The sequence below is a fragment of the Ptiloglossa arizonensis genome, chromosome 3 (genome assembly GCF_051014685.1).
Source record: "Ptiloglossa arizonensis isolate GNS036 chromosome 3, iyPtiAriz1_principal, whole genome shotgun sequence".
Lineage (NCBI taxonomy): Eukaryota > Metazoa > Arthropoda > Insecta > Hymenoptera > Colletidae > Ptiloglossa > Ptiloglossa arizonensis.
The window spans coordinates 23,541,775-23,560,721 of NC_135050.1; the positions used below are offsets into that span (position 1 = coordinate 23,541,775).

At 42.3% G+C, this 18,947-nt stretch overlaps 3 protein-coding genes across 5 annotated transcripts in view; 2 read left to right on the forward strand and 1 right to left on the reverse strand.

Moving 5' to 3' along the window:
* The window catches only part of LOC143145006 (uncharacterized), a 643,697-nt gene that overhangs the window by 16,564 nt on the left and 608,186 nt on the right, over nucleotides 1–18,947 (reverse strand). The window contains exons 6-8 of one of the 2 annotated variants that reach the window (XR_012991574.1): nucleotides 15,605–15,816; nucleotides 10,330–10,491; nucleotides 9,632–9,754 (exon numbers count right to left, since the gene is read on the reverse strand). Coding sequence is in view for 1 of the 2 variants with exons in the window: in XM_076307961.1 (XP_076164076.1) it covers nucleotides 15,605–15,816 (212 nt within the window). In the remaining variant the exon portion in view is untranslated. Of the gene's footprint in view, nucleotides 1–9,631; nucleotides 9,755–10,329; nucleotides 10,492–15,604; nucleotides 15,817–18,947 lie in introns of those variants that run through there. The other variant, XM_076307961.1, reaches the window with a different exon arrangement.
* On the forward strand, nucleotides 11,380–12,033 carry LOC143145011 (serine protease inhibitor 3-like). The gene is made up of 2 exons (XM_076307970.1): nucleotides 11,380–11,538; nucleotides 11,667–12,033. Exons 1-2 carry the CDS (start codon nucleotides 11,466–11,468, stop codon nucleotides 11,825–11,827), a joined length of 234 nt encoding a protein of 77 aa, XP_076164085.1. The 5' UTR covers nucleotides 11,380–11,465; the 3' UTR covers nucleotides 11,828–12,033.
* Nucleotides 16,459–17,077, forward strand: LOC143145010 (serine protease inhibitor 3-like). Of its 2 annotated transcripts, none has more exons than XM_076307968.1 (2): nucleotides 16,459–16,612; nucleotides 16,737–17,077. In XM_076307968.1, the coding sequence occupies exons 1-2, from the start codon at nucleotides 16,540–16,542 to the stop codon at nucleotides 16,913–16,915; spliced, it is 252 nt and encodes an 83-aa protein (XP_076164083.1). In that variant the 5' UTR covers nucleotides 16,459–16,539; the 3' UTR covers nucleotides 16,916–17,077. The 2 variants fall into 2 exon arrangements, with proteins under 2 accessions (XP_076164083.1, XP_076164084.1); XM_076307969.1 differs by having other exon boundaries at nucleotides 16,495–16,612; nucleotides 16,740–17,077.

Consider the following 18,947-nt stretch of genomic DNA (forward strand, 5'->3'; position numbering starts at 1 on the left):
GACGCCCATCGGTTGAATATTATTATGCAATTCGCTGGGAATACGAAGAACTAATGACGGAGAAGAAACCTGCTTGCTCGTGGTCGGTGCGTTGCGTAATTGCGAGTAATTAGTCCATTTACGAGCGGTGTACGGATAGGTACGTAGCTCGGACCGTGCACATGCACGCGAACACGGACCGATGTGCAAGCGACGGCGCGAACACCGCCGCAACAGGGCATTAATTCTCCCGTTATTAATGCATTTTGATTGGATTTTTTCCGCGGCAACGTTACGTTTATTGCACCATAGATTCACGCCCCGTTACACCGTCCGGCTCCATTAATTAAACACAACGGCGAACTTAGCCGCTCATTTGTAACGTCGCTTTGATGCCCCGCGCGGCGTCTGTGCACCCGACGTTGCATTAAAGTCGACGCGATGCGCGCACCTCGGGGGCCCTTTCGTTTTTCCCGTACAGGACACAGGGACATCCTAATTGTTCGACGCGCGAGCGTTGTCGGTTTCTCGATCACGAGGGAAAATTGTCTCGGGTGGCACTTCGGGACGTAGAAATTGTCTCACGGAGCGATTCGAGGCGTAGAAATTGTCTCACGGAGCGATTCGAGACGTAGAAATTGTCTCAGGTGGCAATTTAAGACGCGAAAATTGTCTTACGGTGTAATTCGAGACATAGAAATTGTCTCAGGTGGCAATTCAAGACATAGAAATTGTCTCAGGGGGCAATTCAAGACGCAAAAATTATCTCACGGAGTAATTCGAGACATAGAAATTGTCTCAGGGGGCAATTCAAGATGCACAAATTATTTCACGGAGCAATTCGAGACATAGAAATTGTCTCATGGAGCAATTTGAGACATAGAAATCTTTTTTAGGGAGGAATTTGAAGCATAGTGTCTTCGTTGACAATTCAAGGCGTAAAAATTATCTCAGGGAACAATTCAAGAAACAAAAATAGTCTCAGGGGTATCTCGTAAAGAGAGTATTTCAAAATTGGAGTCCCTGTGCCAAATTTGGTAAAACAATCGTTCGAATACACGCGATATAATTTGTAATTGTTGTCTTTAATTTATAATTTTTTGATCAAATATTGCGACGAGTTGAGACTAGAATGAATAGCTCTGGAAACTAAGAACTCTTCGAACTTGGTCTTGGCAAAGATCCCCCCTTGTGGAATAATATATTCGGTAAAACAATTATTCGAATCCCGAATAATTTTCTATCTACTAACAGTTTGTATCGAATGCACGAGTTTTACTTTACCGTTCGAGAACGAAATTATTTCTTCGTTTCGTGCGTTTGAAATCAATCAACCTTCTCTTAAAAGAAAAAAAGAAACAAAAAAAACGAACCGTTCGAATCTCTCGAACAAAATCGATCTCTTGGGGAACTTATCCCGTAACTTGAATTCACTTCGCTTCGCGTTTTAATTATTAATAAAATCAACGGATACCGGCAATGAAGATTGATTCACCGAGAAATTAAATTCGCATTAGCTTAAAAGCATTTTCGGAGCGCGGGATTGGCCACGGCGAGCACGACGAAATAATCTCTCCCGATAAAGTAACCACTTGGTTCTCCGACGATGAAAACGGTGAAATATTTCCGTACTAAAGCGGTACAAATTCGCCGGGAAACGGCAACACGAAGATCCATGTTTGTTTTTCCCGGTAAGTTAACAACGCGGCTGTGAAACATAGAATACTTCCACGGATACCGATCGGGACTTTTTCCCAGTTTTACGATCGTTTTATCGTCGCACGGAACGGCCCCGTGTTCAATTTACATAAAGTATCGCTCGGTGTATCGGTGTCTTCGAATTGGAATTTAATTACGCAAACGCCCGCACGACTCTAATCCGAGAAAGCGTTGATTAAATTAACAACGTTTATTCGTACGGGAATCGCCGTGCGCGGAAAAGGAATCATTTCAATGCAGCTTCTTGAATGCGCCGGCAAGTGGGTTAACGATAGATGCTAATTAAAAATGACGCGGCGTAATTAAGCGGCGCTTTGATGCCATTTCACCGCGCTCTTGAGCGTATCGCGCCTTTCCGCAACCTGCACGGAACACAGCTTAATATCTCAACGTGGAAATACCATTGCAAACGCGAACCGGCAACCGAGCTCGCCTTTTAACGAGGGATTACTCTTAACGACTTTACGAGCGCTCGTCGTCGCGCGAGCTTTCGGTAGCCAACGCGAACGAAATTCGTTCACGGTTTCTCACGTTCCGTTATTCTCGATGATTCGAGGGAAATGATATTTCAATACCAGATACTCTACGTTCGGTCTTCCGCGAAATATACGTCACTCAGTGTTCCTCGCGACCTTATCCGAACGAGTAACAGAATTTTTACGACGAACCTCGTTCTTCACCATCTCTCGACTCGTTTTCGATGAACCGTTTAAAAGTAAACACCGAGTTATTGGGCAATCGTCTACCGTTTTCCTCGTTGGATCGACGAGATGACAAATCGTGGAACTTTATTGGATAATGTACGAATATTTTTTAATCCTCGGGTGGAAACTTTCTGCGGTACAAGAATGTTTATAATTGACTCGTAACCGATGATTGTTTTCACACGTATTGCGTATGAAAAATTACAGTGCGGTGTACAGTAGAAATTATTATACACGTAGATCGTTTAGAAATAGGAAAGATTGTCGAGAAAGTCGTGAGTGTTTTTTTACACGCGTTACGTATTAAAAATTGTAATGTAGTGCGTACTTGTATTATTGTACATGTTTGTTTAGAAATAGAAAATTTATACGTCGAGGAGAGAGATTAAAGATTGTTGAGAAAGTGTATAAGGTCTGTGTTACACAAGTACACGTAAGTTTGTGAATTTTTAATCCGTGTAAAAATCTTGGTAGAAAAAAACGGTCGTTCGTCCCGAGGCTGAAGTTCGAATCTCACCGTTCCCGCGATCTTTTCCCGCCTCAGCTTCCACGGATTATTACATTAATTTACGAAATATATTCCACATTGTACTTCGCTGTATATGCGTCAGAGATTTCGATTACACGTTCTATGTGAATTATTCAAATACTTTTACTTTACTCTCGTCGTGTGGTAGCCATATTTTTTGAGTGGAAATAAAATCAAATTTAACACCGAGAAGTTACCGATTTGTAAATTCTATAATTGGGTAAATTATGTAACAAAGAGTAAGAGAAAAACACTGACTGTAATGACGATAACGACAAAGTAGACTCTACAGACTCTGTGCTGTTGACTTTTACGTTCTTACACTTTCCACCATTATTTATCTATTCGGAAAATATGCCAGTCGCGCTTTGACTGCAGAATCGAGAGTTCCCCTTCTGGTTATCGTTTTCAAACAACGTAATAATTTCTCTTTTTATTCTTAAACTCGACAAAATAGACTAATGGCCATAATGACAGACAATGCTTCGAATATAACTAAAAGTGTCGATGAACCGATTGGAAAAATAAGCATCTCTTCTGTTTTTTAAATTCAATTACCTCGGTAGCAGAGATACGATAAAAACAAGAGCAATTGTACCAATACCGACAATTAATTGAGAAAGGCATCGAAAAACTAACCTTTGCTAAAACGAAATTGTTAATAACGTCCTAACGGAGCGATCAATTAAAATAATTTTTAGCTGTTCTTTTTTAAAGCACCAATAGCAATAATTGATTGAGAAAGGCATCGGAAAACTGAAACGAAATTGTTAATAACAGTCTAATGAAGCGATCAACTAAAATAATTTTACCTGTTCTTTTTTAAAGCACCACTACCAATAATTGATTGAGAAAGGCATGGGAAAATTAACCTTTGCTAAAACGAAATTGTTAATAACGTCCTAACGGAGCGATCAATTAAAATAATTTTTAGCTGTTCTTTTTTAAAGCACCAATACCAGTAATTGATTGAGAAAGGCATCGGAAAATTAACCTTTGCTAAAACGAAATTGTTAATAACGTCCTAACGGAGCGATCAATGAAAATAATTTTTACCTGTTCTTTTTTAAAGCACCAATAGCAATAATTGATTGAGAAAGGCATCGGAAAACTGACCTTCGCTGAAACGAAATTGTTAATAACGGTCTAATGGAGTAATCAATTAAAGTAATTTTAACTTGTTCTTTTTTAAAGTACCACTACCAATAATTGATCGAGAAAGGCATTGAGAATACTGACCTTCGCTGAAACGAAATTGTTAATAACGTCTTAACGGAGCGATCAATGAAGATAATAATTTTTCCACGTTTCCTCGCGTCGTAGGAAATAACGATTTATCGTTTGGGAATCCCCCGTCGATCGAGAGGATCGAAGACCTCGCTCGGGACGCGTCTACGGTCAATTATCGGCGCGTTAGTGGGTCGCGCGATAACGCGGTTCTCGCCACGCGATACCGCGTGTGTAATTAACGCGTCTCGTGAGAAAGCTGGTGGAGCATTGTGGATAAGCGACGCGATGCGTGTCGGTAACGAGGAGCGAACCGACGACTCTCGCGGTGTAGTCGGGAAAAGAAAAAGAAGGAAAAAGAAAAACGGAAAAAACAGAAATAAAGAAAAAAGATAGCGGAAACGCCGGGCGAGGTGAATAAGGGAAAAAGGCGGAGGAAACTCGAGCGAGCGATTCCTGGGTTACACGGTGCGCCGACTCCGCGTGGCGTCCGCGTAATGCGTCCGTCCACCGGCTACCCCCGCGGTGTACGTCACGGTCTCGACCACCCCTTCTAAGTAACAACACTCGTTAACGGCGCAAGAAAAGACCAGCGGCGATCTAATATCCACGGGGGGACGCGCGATTCAATTTAATCGCGGTCGTTACGCGCGATTAATTATTTACGCCGTTGTCGCGGCTTAATAAAATATTATATATCAGTGGGCGCGCGGCGCTCGTGCGTTATCCGAAGCCTCAATTAACCGCGAACTCGATTTATCAACTGGAGCGCCATTAGCGTCGCGGGGAATGCAAGAATCCTCGCGCGGCGGGCCGCGCCGAAGCGGAGACCAGGAATTGGATAATTGTAGCGTACCAGACGTTTCCGCGCGTACAAACAGGGTTTTGCGACAGTGGTCTGGCCGAGATGTCTTCCTCGTGGTCTAATCGGGACGGTTTTCGAACAGCGGGGTGGTTCCGGAAGAGACGAAGAAGAGGGAGGTCTTTAATTGAAATAATTTTGAAATTGTGGGTACTGTACTTATGGGTTTGCACAGGGAATTATGTTCTTTGGAGTTTCTAATTATCGTATATTCTTTAGTTCTTTTATACGAAGAAGAAGGTCTTTACATGGTTTAGAAATAGTGGGTATTGTACTTATGAGTTTGCGCAGGGAATTATATTCTTTGGAGTTTTTAATTATCGTATATTCTTTAGTTCTTTTATACGAAGAAGAAGGTCTTTAAATGGTTTAGAAATAGTGGGTATTGTACTTATGAGTTTGCGCAGGGAATTATATTCTTTGGAGTTTTTAATTGTCGTATATTCTTTAGTTCTTTTTTAATATATTATACATATTATACGTTGAAAATGGTTCGATTGTTAGTTCCGGAAGAGACGAAGAAGAAGAAGGTATTTAAATGAAATAATTTTGAAATTGTGGGTACTGTACTTATGGGTTTGCGCAGGGAATTATATTCTTTGGAGTTTTTAATTATCGTATATTCTTTAGTTCTTTTATACGAAGAAGAAGGTCTATATATGGTTTAGAAATAATAGGTATTGTACTTATGAGTTTGCGCAGGGTTCATTGTTCGAGAGTAGGGTAGTTCCGGAAGAGACGTAGAAGAAGAACGTTTCGAAATCGAATAGTTTAGAAAAACAAGTGTCGTACATATAAGTTTCCGTAACGAATTATTTTTTCCAGAATTTGTAATTATCAAGAAGCAAGAGTGCACAATAAAGTATATACAATTCCGGTAGTTCCGAGAGAAGTGCCGATTTATCCGAAATATCTCGAAATCGAATATTTAAAAAATAGTGTCCGTCACGCTCGAGGATTTGCACGTCGAATTTTTGTCCAGAGCACAAAATTATTTATACATTTACATCGACCAACGTTCTCCTCCAAAATGAACAATTACCCCTACAAACGAACCGTGGAAAGAAGAAAAATAAAATTTCCAATCCCTATCCCATCTCCCAGTATCACAGATCGGATGGATCGTCGTTAAAACAGTCTCGACGAACGAAAGATTGTTTCTAAATTTCGCGAATAATAAAATTCTCCCAAATACGCAACGTTAATAAAATTGCTGTCGCGGTGGTTCGAGTCTGTTGATCATTGTCGCGACCCAATGCCGACCGGTGTTCGCGTTGCTCGTTTTCGTGGAAAATAAAAGAATCGGTTCCCGATCGGCCCGATAATCGCCCACGATGCCGATAATCGTTCGAAATTGCCCTCGTACCGGTCCCCGAAAGCCGCTGGCCGCGGCTCAAACGAAATAAAAAGGGGGGAATTTAATTTAAAACCGCGTCCACCGCGTCCCGGACACGATAACGAGAACACAAGACTCCTGGCCGGCCGGAAATTGTGATCGGAGCGTGGGGTAATCGTGGCCCTCGACGGTGATGCATAAGTGCATTGTTAATGGCAGGTCTGACGGCGCATGGCTGGTGCACGGCCACGGTAGTCACGGTGAGACGTGGATCCCGATCCTCGTATCCTTCGATACACGGAACCGATCGACGCTCGTTGTCTAGTTTATGCCAAGGCTAATTCGCCTTAATTAATACACGAGATCTCACCGAACCTCCTGCTGTCTATCAAGGATCACGCTACCCTGCCGCCGTATTCCGGCGGTTACCCGTAGCGATTCTCATGTCGCGCTTGACCCGATAGCATTTTTGCGAGATCGAGACCAGCCGAGCGTAACCGCATGATACGCGTTCATCGACGGCTACGCGGAAACTTTACCTACCCCGTGCCGATTCTCCACGTCTGTACCTGTGCAGTTTCTAAGACCAATGAACACGGAGGGGAACGTATCGCGTGTAAGGGGAAACTGGTGCGTTTCGGAATTGTTTCGAGTGCTTCGAATAATTTTTAATTTGACGCGGAGCTACGAGACAGAGACCCCTCGAAGATCGAGAGGCCCAGAAAGCTTGTATTTTAGGGTACGTGAAAAATTGTGAATTGTACAATAGGTTTGTTCGTTGGACGGTTTCGGTGAGAACCGGGACCTCCGAGATCGAAAAAGGCTTAGAATATTTAATTTTAGGAAACTATAAAGTTAGGGGTACGTATATTGGAAAAATATTCTAGTTCCATTTGTAGCACGGTAAAGTAACCGATCGATTTTTCTGAGAACTGAAATCTCTCTGAGACTTCAGAAAGAAAAGACTATTAGTCTTTTCGACTAATAAAAAATAATCGATTTCGGTGCGTGGATGTAGAAGTACTGGAACGACAGTTTGTGTTACTTTTGTACGTATTACGATTAATAGGGAAAAGATAGTCTATGTGTTAGGATTTTGCGAGTAGAAAATTGAAAAGAAAGTAGCACGATTTCGAAGTATTTGTATTTTTTGTAGAAAGAAAAATTCGAGACGAGATTACAATGTACGGTGATTCGTACCGAATTTACTTAGTCGGTTTCATCGATAAGGCTTATCCAGCAGATCCCTCTTCGGACGCGACGCTATTAATCGCTCGAACTCTGCTTGGAACTAATTACATGGTAATAAACTATCGAGTAATTGGAGAGCGTTCGACAAACGATTAATAGCGTCGCCTCTTAGGCAGGATCCGTTGGATAAGCCTTACGGATGAGTTCGACTGGCTCTTGGTCGAAAGTATTATTCGTTACGCAACCCAAAATTTTATACCCGAGGACTCTAAAACCGAGTATTTTCGGCCTATTTGGGTCTTGAGAGATCTTAATTTTCATCGAAATCGCTCGATTACTTTTACCGTGCTACAAATGGAATTAGAATATTTTTTTAATATATCGGGTGTCCCTAAAACTAAGCACTCTGAGCCTCTTTCCATTTACGAGGCTCTGGTTCTCATAAAAATCGACCAATTATTTTTCTCACGAAAGAATTCTTACTTACAATTTTTTCAATACACCGAGGGCCTCAAAATTAAGTATTCCGAGTCTCTTTATTTTCCAAAAGATTCTATTATTCACCGAAACGGGCAATTTTTATTACAACGTGAACAAGTTGTTCCACTTTCTACGCAGACCAGAATTTTATACCGAGAGCCTCTAGAACCGAGAATTTTGGGCCTCTTTGGGTCTCACGGAGATTTCAATTCTCATAAAAATCGATCGATTACTTCTACCGTGCTACAAATGGAACTAGAATATTTTTTCAATATATCTACCCTTAACTTCAGGGTTTTCTAAAATTAAAAATTCTGGGCCTTTTTCAAGGCCCCGGTTCTCACCGAAACCGTCCAATTATTCTCACAGTTCAACGAACGAACCTATTCTACAATTCGCAATTTTTCCACCTACCCTAAAAGACAAGTGTTTCGGGCCTCTCGATCTTCGCCTGGTCCCCGATTTCCACTGAAATCGATCGGTATTTTTGTCGCGCTACGAATTATGGGCAACACCCCGCGCGCCACCTCTGTTATAAAGAGCCGTAGCCGCCATTTACCATATCCACGTAATATTTCTGCCCGGTACAATGTAGCTTCCGATGTTCGTGGCGTGTGTTCGGAAGATTCATGGTATCGAAAGCGGTAGCGCGGACCGCTATTACTCCATTATACAGTTTGCGAGCGGCACGATATAAATTCGATGCAAATTCCAGCGTTCGTGCCGTGAGAATCATCAATCATGGTTAGCAGACTGGATTCGGTAGTTTCGGTGCGTTGTTTCGTTACGAGGGCCGATCGATTTCAAGATGATAGCGTTCGTGGCTCCCGTGTGTGCAACCGTGTAGAAAGGAAAACACACCCAGCATCTTCGAATTGCTTCTTTTAATCCCGGATCGGTGCTCGACCGAGAACGATTTCAGGTTTATCGTTCGAGAACACGAAACCGAACGGTCGGCCGGAATTTCCGTTCGCGATAATGGAATCCTTAAAATCGTTTCGACGGTTCGACCGCGAACGATTTTCGACTCGCGATTGTCCACGGTTCGCGTCGTCGCGATATCACATACCTCGTACACGCGAACGGAATCGGTTGTAATTGCTCCACCTCCGATAGACCCCGTTCGGTGTCGAGCATTCGGAACAATGGGTTCTTCGTACGAGACAAATTCCATCGCTTCCAAGAGCAAACGGAACGATCGTTTTGCCGCGAACACGAACCGCGCTACGATTTATGCCGCGGAATGGTAGAAATAACAGTAATCAATGAATTGGCATTTCCCACATCCAGAGTGCCGGTATCCGCCTCTGTAAATATATCTCGATGGCTGGATAATGCCGCGGTGTTAGAATGATGGATATACGTGCCGTATATATACGTACCCCTGCGCCACGATCGTGCCGCGCAACCGTTGAAACAATTATTATAGCGAAAGTTTCTGTACGACGCACTACGACAGCGTTGGCATATCAGGCACTGTTCTAGCGACGGATCGTGGTGCTCGTCGCGATCGTCTTACCCCAATGCGTGAAACCTTTGACCGATCATCGTTGCTTGTACCTATGTAAGGGAATCGTAACAGCGAATAATCGGTAAGGATCGGCCGTGTTGTCGAATTCCGCGAACTGAAGCGCGAAGATCGAAAGACACCAATCGCATTAAGGATTTAACGTTATTGCATATTTCCAGGATCTAACATCGTTGCGTAGGTTTTTTTATTCGCCAACCTGAAAGATTAATATTTCGAGGCTTTAACATTAGGATAGTGTTCCTTTCGTTCATTATTTCGAGGCTTTAACATTGTTGTATGGTTATTTTTATTTACCAACCGAAAGATTAATATTTCGAGGATTTAACATTAGGATAGTGTTCCTTTCGTTCATTATTTCGAGGCTTTAACATTGTAGTATGGTTATTTTTATTTGCCAACCGAAAGATTAATATTTCGAGGCTTTAACATTACGATAATGTTTCTTTTGTTCATTATTTCGAGGCTTTAACATTGTTGTATGGTTATTTTTATTTACCAACCGAAAGATTAATACTTCGAAGCTTTAACATTGTCGCATTATTTCTTTATTTGCCGATCGAAAGTTCAGCATTTCGAGGATTTAACATTATTGGATAATTTTGTAATCTATTATGTTATTTATTATCGTTTCATATATTTACGCGACACTGGAACTAATAAAGTGGTAAATTTGCCCCGTTTCGAAATTCTTTTCAGTTACTCGATTATTAACGGTAATTTGTTCATTATATTCGGTGACAATTATCACGGAAGTGTTCAAACGTGTATTACCATCGCCCGTAAAAACCGTTGAATCACGATCGTAGATTCCACGATGTATCATCCGACGAGTTGTATTTTATTACGTTGACGGCTCGAATATTACAATTACAGCTTCCTCCTTTATTACCTTGCTTTCTCTCTTTTTCAGTCGACTTGGAATTTTTCATCCTTCTGTACAAAATTAACGACGAGAAAAATTAACTGCTGGATTTTTCATCGCGTTTATCGCACATGTAACCGTCGCTTAGATTCTTTCGTGTATAATTTTACAACGTTCGTTCGGTATTTTAAACGAGACGGCTTACGGTGATTGGACAGGGAACACGATAATCGAACCAACGTTTACAGTTTCCAAGATGGAAGTGTAACGAAAATTAGCCCAGAATTTTCCATGTAAAAGATAACAATTATTTTCTCCACTTCGTAAATAAAAAAATGTTTCAAACTACCTATACGCCGCACGGAAAATGTCTTTCAACGTTGAAAACTTTTCCCACGAGTTCACCCAATAATTTCTTTTTCTCCTATGCAGTCGATGTATGCACCCAGATACGTGTGTGCAATATCGTGACCTTAGAATGGCCTTGAACTCTACGATTTAAAGTAAAACGGAGTTGCATATTTTCTTCCATAGCTAGAAGTTTGAACGATAACGGAAGCCAGTGAACGCGAATAAACACGTTTACTATAGCACGTTATATTGCGCTTCCTTAATCAATAATAATTGCCCGTATCTTTCCAAGTTCTCCCAAAGTGGCGCGCATTATTCGAGAACGACGAATCGCAGCGACGTTTCCTTTCTATCGCGAGTACAATGTTTACCGAGTTGGGAAATTGCGCATACGCTTACAAATATGAAAACCAAGCGTGCAAAGACTCCGAGCAGACATTATGACGAATGCTCCGTCTCGAATTTCATCGAGAAAACGATTGGTAAACGTAAATGTTACAATGGTTTCCACGGCTTGTTTTCGCGCGCGATCTTGCCAACTATTGGCGAGCGCGTAAGTGTAAAATTGATAAATCGTTTAACGGAAAATGTGAAAGGTTATCGATACGCGGACAATAAAAACGGAGACGGGTAAGCTATATAAAGTCGTTGAATAAGTTGTGTCCACAGTGGAGACATTGAACGCACGGGAAACATGTCGAGGAAATTTTTCGCTTTCCTTTGCTTGCTCGTCATCGCGAGCTCGGTCGCATCCGGCCAAGAGACTGGTGAGTTTTTCGTTTTCGGAACTTTCGGTACCGTTGGCTCGAGTTTCCATGGTTGTTAAAAAAGGAAAATAAACGAGACTGCGTAGCGATCGTTGCTCGTTTTTAATTCATTGTTCATTCTCACGAAGGAAGGAAATGCGTGCCGGGGAAAAGTTATTTCGACGGATGCAACTGGTGTTACTGTCACAAAGGAGGAATTTCAAGGTGCACGGAAGTCCCTTGTGATTTGGTGAAACCGGAATCGAACACCTTGAACCCACCGGAAGAGTTTTGGGAGAAGAACGCCTAGACTTGTATCCAAGCGCGTGTCGCGATAGGTGTGTACGTTATCGTGGACACTGAATTCGAAGGAAAATCTTGACAAGGGCCAGTAAAATGCCACGTGAAACATCGCGAGCTTCGATCGATGGTTACCGGTTCGCACGTCGGTGAAATATATATATATAAAGAAAAAAGTAACATGCACGAAATAAAATTGTACTCGTGAAATTAGAATCGACGTGTCGTATTATTTTCATCAGCGCTGTCAGGATAGAACCTTTTCCTTTTTCCTTTTATTTCGTTCGACTGTATACTCGAGTAAGATTCATGAACGAAAAATCGTAATATCGTACATGTGTGTTAAGTATGATTTATGAATAAAAAAATTACAGCATCGTATATGGAACCGAGGTTTTTCATTTTATAATACGATCGAGCGTTTAGTTGTTTCTATAGTCGGTCCGATAAGACACTTTGTTAAGGAACAACGAAATATGTGAAATTCGTGCGATAGAAGAAGATAGACTATAAATTCGGTCTTGTCCATTCGTGTGTCGGTCGCATGCATTTGTTTGCATCCACTGACTCGTCTCGTTGGATGATGTGTAGTATAATAGCTTCGAGTGTAGAGTAAACGATTACGTAGGGTCGAAATAGACCCGAGGAACGCACCGAGAAGACGGAAGTGGTTAATCGACAGACCGGATTTGTCGCTTCTGCGCGTAAACATTCTACACGGTTTCGTATCTTTAATTGTAATAAATAATTACAGATCTGATGGAACACGGAAGTGTTCCCTCACCTCTGCTACAATAGCTTTAAATTTCGATACAAAGGAAAATACTTACGAGGGGTCGAAAAAGACCCGTAGAACGATCGAGTTCATCGACACCTAGAGATATCCCTAGAATCGGGTCCCTTAAGTCCCGTGTGCGTTTAAAAACGCACAGTTAATTATTGTCTCGTAATTTAAACTTTGTAACACGATCGAAAGGTGTATCCGCTCAGCTCTGAATCTTAATTCTCGTCAGAGGAGAGAAATACTCACGAGGGGTCGAAAAAGACCCGTAGAACGATCAAGTTCATCGACACCTAGAGATATCCCTAGAATCGGGTCCCTTAAGTCCCGTGTGCGTTTAAAAACGTACAGTTAATTATTGTCTCGTAATTTAAACTTTGTAACACGATCGAGAGGTGTATCCGCTCAGCTCTGAATCTTAATTCTCGTCAGAGGAGAGAAATACTCACGATGGGTCGAGAAAGACCCGTAGAACGATCACCAGGGTAACCGTGTTCATCGACAGCGAGGAAACGGGATATCCGTATAATCGGGTGCGGTAGAGTCCCGAGTAATGGTTAAAAACGGTCGGTTAATCGTCACTTGAGCGCGTAAAAGTCCCACGGGGTCTCGGGTCGGGTTGAGCACCGCGGTCACACCGTCTCGGTTGAACCATGGACCAGACAAAAGATCCTGGTTCTCACGACCACGCCCTCTCCCCGCCGCCTCTTCACTCTCTTAGACGGCGGCAATGCCTTCACGAAGGTACCTATCCACCGGAAATTCTTGGAGCCGTGGCTTCTTCAACGCTGTGTACACACGTACGCGGCGTCGTGTCGGGCGCGTGTATAGCGAGAAACGAACGGTGTGACCTCTCTTCCAGGTTCTCGCGGGGCGATAATAAATGGTCGGGTTGGAGCGTTCCTTAGAAACGGCGGTGGTCGCGTCTAAAAATGCATTGTCGACGGATAGCAGTCCCCGGCGTCACTTTCGTGCATTATCGAATTTCTAAGCGGCTTCGGGGTCCCGATACGCTACGGCGTTGCGAGCCGTCCGAGACCCCTGACCTTCGTCGAGCAACGAGAGAAGCCATTCTACGGAGACGAATATGCCTGGCATTCCGCGCGAGTCGCGTACCGCACGCGCACGCGCACGCGCGATACCAACCTTACGGCGAACCGAACGCTCCACGAACACCGAATCGACATCGAACCAGTGTATCGCGAGAAAATTTCACGGTAAATTGCGCGACTCTCGCGTTCCATCGGCAAAGTCCGTTCTGTATCGCCCGATCCAGGCTTTTCCATTCGGTTCGGAGTATCTCCGCTTGGAAATCAAAGGCTCGCGATGAGTAATGACTCGCGGTCGACTGGTTGACCCATCCGCGGAGACAGCCCGTTTTACTGCCGGCCATATTTTAGCGTTAACCATTATCGTTATCGGGGTGAATCTCGCCGCGTTATATTTGTTAATAATGCTGTCTCCGGCGAGTTAACGTGGGAAGATTGCTTAATGACCGTAAAGCACGCTAAACCGTGGCCTGCGCGCCTAAGCAAAAAGGGGAATTTCCTTTTACCATTTGCGCGGACTCGCGGCTCGCAGGGGATATCAGCTCGTTCGTAACGCGAGTGGTACGCGCGAAATGATACGCGACAACCAGGAACGGGGGGGATACAAAGGGAGGATCCTTGAACAGAGTGGACGTGTACAGGATGATTCGTCCAAGCGGACGTCTGAACTTCGAAGAATGAATCTTGACGCGGTAAAATGGGAAAAGGATTGGATACGACTATTGTGTAAGTGTTGCGATAGTGTGTAGAAGAAACGGAGGAAAAACCTTGGTGAAGATCTTCGGGAACTCGAGTATCGGTACTGTCGAGTAACGTTGCTCTATCAGAGCCCAGAGTAAGAGCTACTCGTATCTAGAAGGTAACAAACTATCGATACGTTAGTACGACAAAGACTCAACTGTAAGATTCGATTGTGAACGAACCACAAGTTTTTCCCGATGTTTAAGAGCACATAGTTCCAGAAGATCGTCCAGAAACATAAGATAAGGGCATAGATAAGGACAAGATAGTATGTGTTCAGGCACGAGGTGGACACTAGGAACATTTCCTTTAATTCTTCCTAACTCGAAAAGTAAGGGACATGGGACGTATATTTTCGAGTCGTTGTGTATTTATTTCACTGGGTAGATTCGCTCTCTGAAGTACGGATATATGTTCGTGGAAAGTTTTTTATTTATTTTGGTGTTAGATCTACCCCTTGAAGTATAGATATATGTTCGTGAAAAGTCTTTTACTTATTTTGGTGTCAGATCTACCCCTTGAAGAATAAATATATATTCGTGAAAAGTCTTTTATTTATTTTGATGTTAGATCTACCCCTTGAAGAATAGATATATGTTCGTGAAAAGTCTTTTATTTATTTTGTTGTCAGATCTACCCCTTGAAGTATCCATACACGTTCCTGATACATTTTCTACCTACACGCGTAGATTCACCCCTTGACGTGCATTTACAAATCACCCTGTATGTACTGTCACCGAAAATTAATCTCGTCCTCGGATCGTTGCGACGAGCGATCGGACGGTTTCGTCTCGAAGCGAGAAACGAACCCTCGAGGAGGAAAAATCACGTTCGACGATCCACGGTTACGACGGAACGCTCGTCGCGGATGATCGTCGACGCGTGCGCGTGAATCATCCACGGACAATAAAGCGTTTAGGGGCCAGTAAAAATATGGAACGACGATAGGGGATATTTACGGGCGTAGGCAGGAACGTTCCGTGATGGTCGGTACGCCTCGAAAACGCGGTAAAATTGATAGCTCGTTAAATTCTGACCACGTGGGACGTATTGTAGATTCGCGGTGCAACGCGGCTCGCAACACAGTCGAAATTAATGCCGGACGATGATGAGTTCCCGCGTTAGCAACGATCCGATAAACGCAGGAGATTAGATTACGGTTCGCGTTTCGCTAAACGGGAAACAAGAGGGTAATATATTCCGTCGACGGACTTACCGGTATGAGTTCTCTTGTGAGCCTTCAGGTGGGAGCTCTTCGTGTATACTTTGTCGCAGCCAGCCACGTCGCATCTGTGAACCTTGCGTCTCTTCAACGCGTCGCCGCACTCGCTGTCGACCCCTAAACTTCCTCCATTTCCGCCGACGCCGGCGTTACCTCTACCGCCGATCCCGATTCCGGTCGCTAGTGCGGGACGTTTGTGAAATACCCTGGAAACGAACGAGAACAACGATCGATCTTTACTCTTATCGAATTTACAAACTTCACTTACGACGATGGGGAATATACAGGTGTTTTGGCACGTTTGTTTACTACAAGGAAATTCGAGTACTCGAACGTACCGTGTAGACGTAGCATAGAAAACAAAGTGTAGCGTCAAGTTTTCAATTTAACTTCAAAGAGTTAAGTTAAGTGTAGCGTTAAGTATTCAATTTAACTTCAAATCGAACGAGGTGTTTGCGAAATACCCTGGAAACGAAGGAGAAGAACGATCGATCTTCGGTCTTATCGAATTTACAGACTTTACTCACGACGATGGAGAATATATAGGAGTTTCGGTACGTTTATTTACTATGAGAAAATTTCGATACTCGAACATACCGTGTATAAGTAGTATAAAAGACAAAGTGTAGAGTTTAGTTTTCAATTTAACTTCGAATCGAACGAGAAAGAAAATCTGTATTTCGAAAGAATCTTCAATAACGCTTTCGTATCCGTTGGTGTCTTAACATAGTCTCGCAGTAGATACATGGTCTTAACGATATAATATACGGTATATTTTTTACATTCGTTATTCTGATAACGTTTCTCTCGATAAAGTGTTCCACGAAAAGTGCAGAAGGTCGTCGATACGCCGACGATAAAAGTGTGGATAGACGACCTATATAAAGTTAGTCGTTCGATCGTAGAGCTAGCGAACAGACACGAGAAACATGTCGACGAAATTTTTCGCTTTAGTTTGCTTGCTCGTCATCGTGAGCTCGGTTGCTTTCGACCAAGAGACTAGTGAGTTTTCCGTTGACGAAAAATCGTCAACGAGTATCGTAATTCGGAGTATTTCTTGAAAATCGACGATGTCGATGAGCACGTTTCTAATTTACTGTATTTCTTTTTTTTTTTTTTTATCCAGAAGACAGGAAATGCGTGGCGGGGAAACGTTTCTACGACGGATGCAACTGGTGTAGTTGTTCAAGAACCGGGATTCCATTTTGCACTCTGATGACATGTACGATGATCGATCCTGAAACTGGTGGAATGGTGATGATGAAACTGCTCGATCCACCGGAAGACTTTTGGGAAAAGTCCTAATAAAATTAATCGAGCACCCGATCGCAACGCGGTATCGTGCACTATTGGAAATACAACTCGATCGATTGTAAATCGATGAAAATCGATAGAAAAGATACTACTTCGTAATTGTTGTTGTAGATTCGCATCTATGTTTTCATAAAATGACCAATCGAGCTCGAAGTTGTCTGTAATTTTCTTCAATTGTGTTTACATTACCTATTATCGAGTTCACGTACGTTCGATCTTTGTTATTTATTTTCACAACTACGTGATACATCTCGTTGAAATAATTTTCTGCATTTTCGATATCATCCGTGTTCGAATCTATAACTAAAATTTAACGATCTTTATACGACCACATTGTAAATCGATACTGTAAATCGACATAGTTTCACAATCTAACGTGGCCTTAGGCACTTCGAACCCAACATTTATAGTATTACCACACATTAACGGTTTCATTAACAGAAAACAGATATCGATCTGAATTTTTCGCTGTGCGATTTACGATTCATTCCCCGTTAAATATTAAAATTTCATACTTTCTATCTTGGAAATTGCAAGACGTATTATATATTTTTTCATATCCTTAGAAATCCTCTATTACGAAGCCAACGTGCCAGTCATTTAAATGGCGCGAGGCGCGAAGTGTTAATTAACGTATTCATCCACCGATAAAAATGCAGATGAATGTTGAAAGAGCTACAAAGTTCGATGAAAACTTGTTCGTGTGCAAAATAATTACCACCGTTAGAAACATTGGAAATATTCCAGTCTTATAGAATATTATTTAACCGAATAGACCGATCCGGGATTTTATCTAGTCAGAATGGAAGAAGAACTACGCGTAACGAGAAACTAATCGCGTAATTCGTTTAATTATTTTAGAACACATTTGACCTAATAAAATCCTTTCGGATCGAGGCATTACATTGCTCAACGTCTCTTTCGCTTGTGAGAATTTCCAATTTCTATACTTTCTATTCATAATGATTGCATTTCTTATTCTCAAACGTCAGATCAACCTCCTAATATTTATTTTCAAATTTAGTATCGACACGTTGAATGCCATAATGTCCACTAACGACCGGTGAACTTTAATATTTGTAAACTTTTAAGTACCATCACTGTCGTCGTCGATATTATAAAATAAAAAATACACTATCGAATATTTCTATTTTTCAACGTTTGAACAAATGTCAAGGATATTTTCAACGTGTTCAAACAGTTCTATTCGCTATTCTTTGTACAATTTCCAATCAAATAATTTAAATTTAAAAATTTCGATTTTTAAATCTAAATTTTTCAATTTAAATTTAAAAATTTTTATTAAATGGCGATTATAGGGACACTGATGGTTATTGGTACGTGTAACCTACACTCGACACCCGCAACGATTTTAATTACGATCGTTCATGGCCGGTAAGAAATTCGCGAACCAATCGATGATTTCGATTCGGCAATGGATAAGACGTCTTCATCGTTATTTTATTTTTTACGCTAAACGGCCTCGCGACAATCCGCGCGATCTTTCGTTTCACCGTTTCCAAAGACGCAACAGCGAATCGACAAATTCGTCCGCGCTTGTCATGGATTTATACAGAAAGTTTTTGGCATCCATTATTCAACGGGCTCGGGTAACATCGGGTTTATCAATCGATGTAACTCCGTGTTATGACCGGTTTGATGAAGAACGGGTGAAATTACTTGCCGATACACGATCCATAAAACATCCGCGGGACGAGTACACCCGGGAGGCAACAGAAGAAAGAGTTCGCTTATGAATAATACCGGATTCGCCCGGGAATAGGGAACGGGATGGGAGAAAAAAAAAGTAGGAGTCATTACGTTAATCCGCGCGGTTACGTGGAAGCGTGTGCGAAACAACGGAACGCCAGGTGAAACCGCGTTGCTTCGCAGTCTTTTAACGGGACGCGCGATTTGCAACTATGGGGAACGACCTGTGATTTTCCATAACGGGTTCGTGGATTTAGAAACGCGCGTAAATCGGTTATCGTCCGGGAAATTAGAGTGGCAAGATCGTACAATA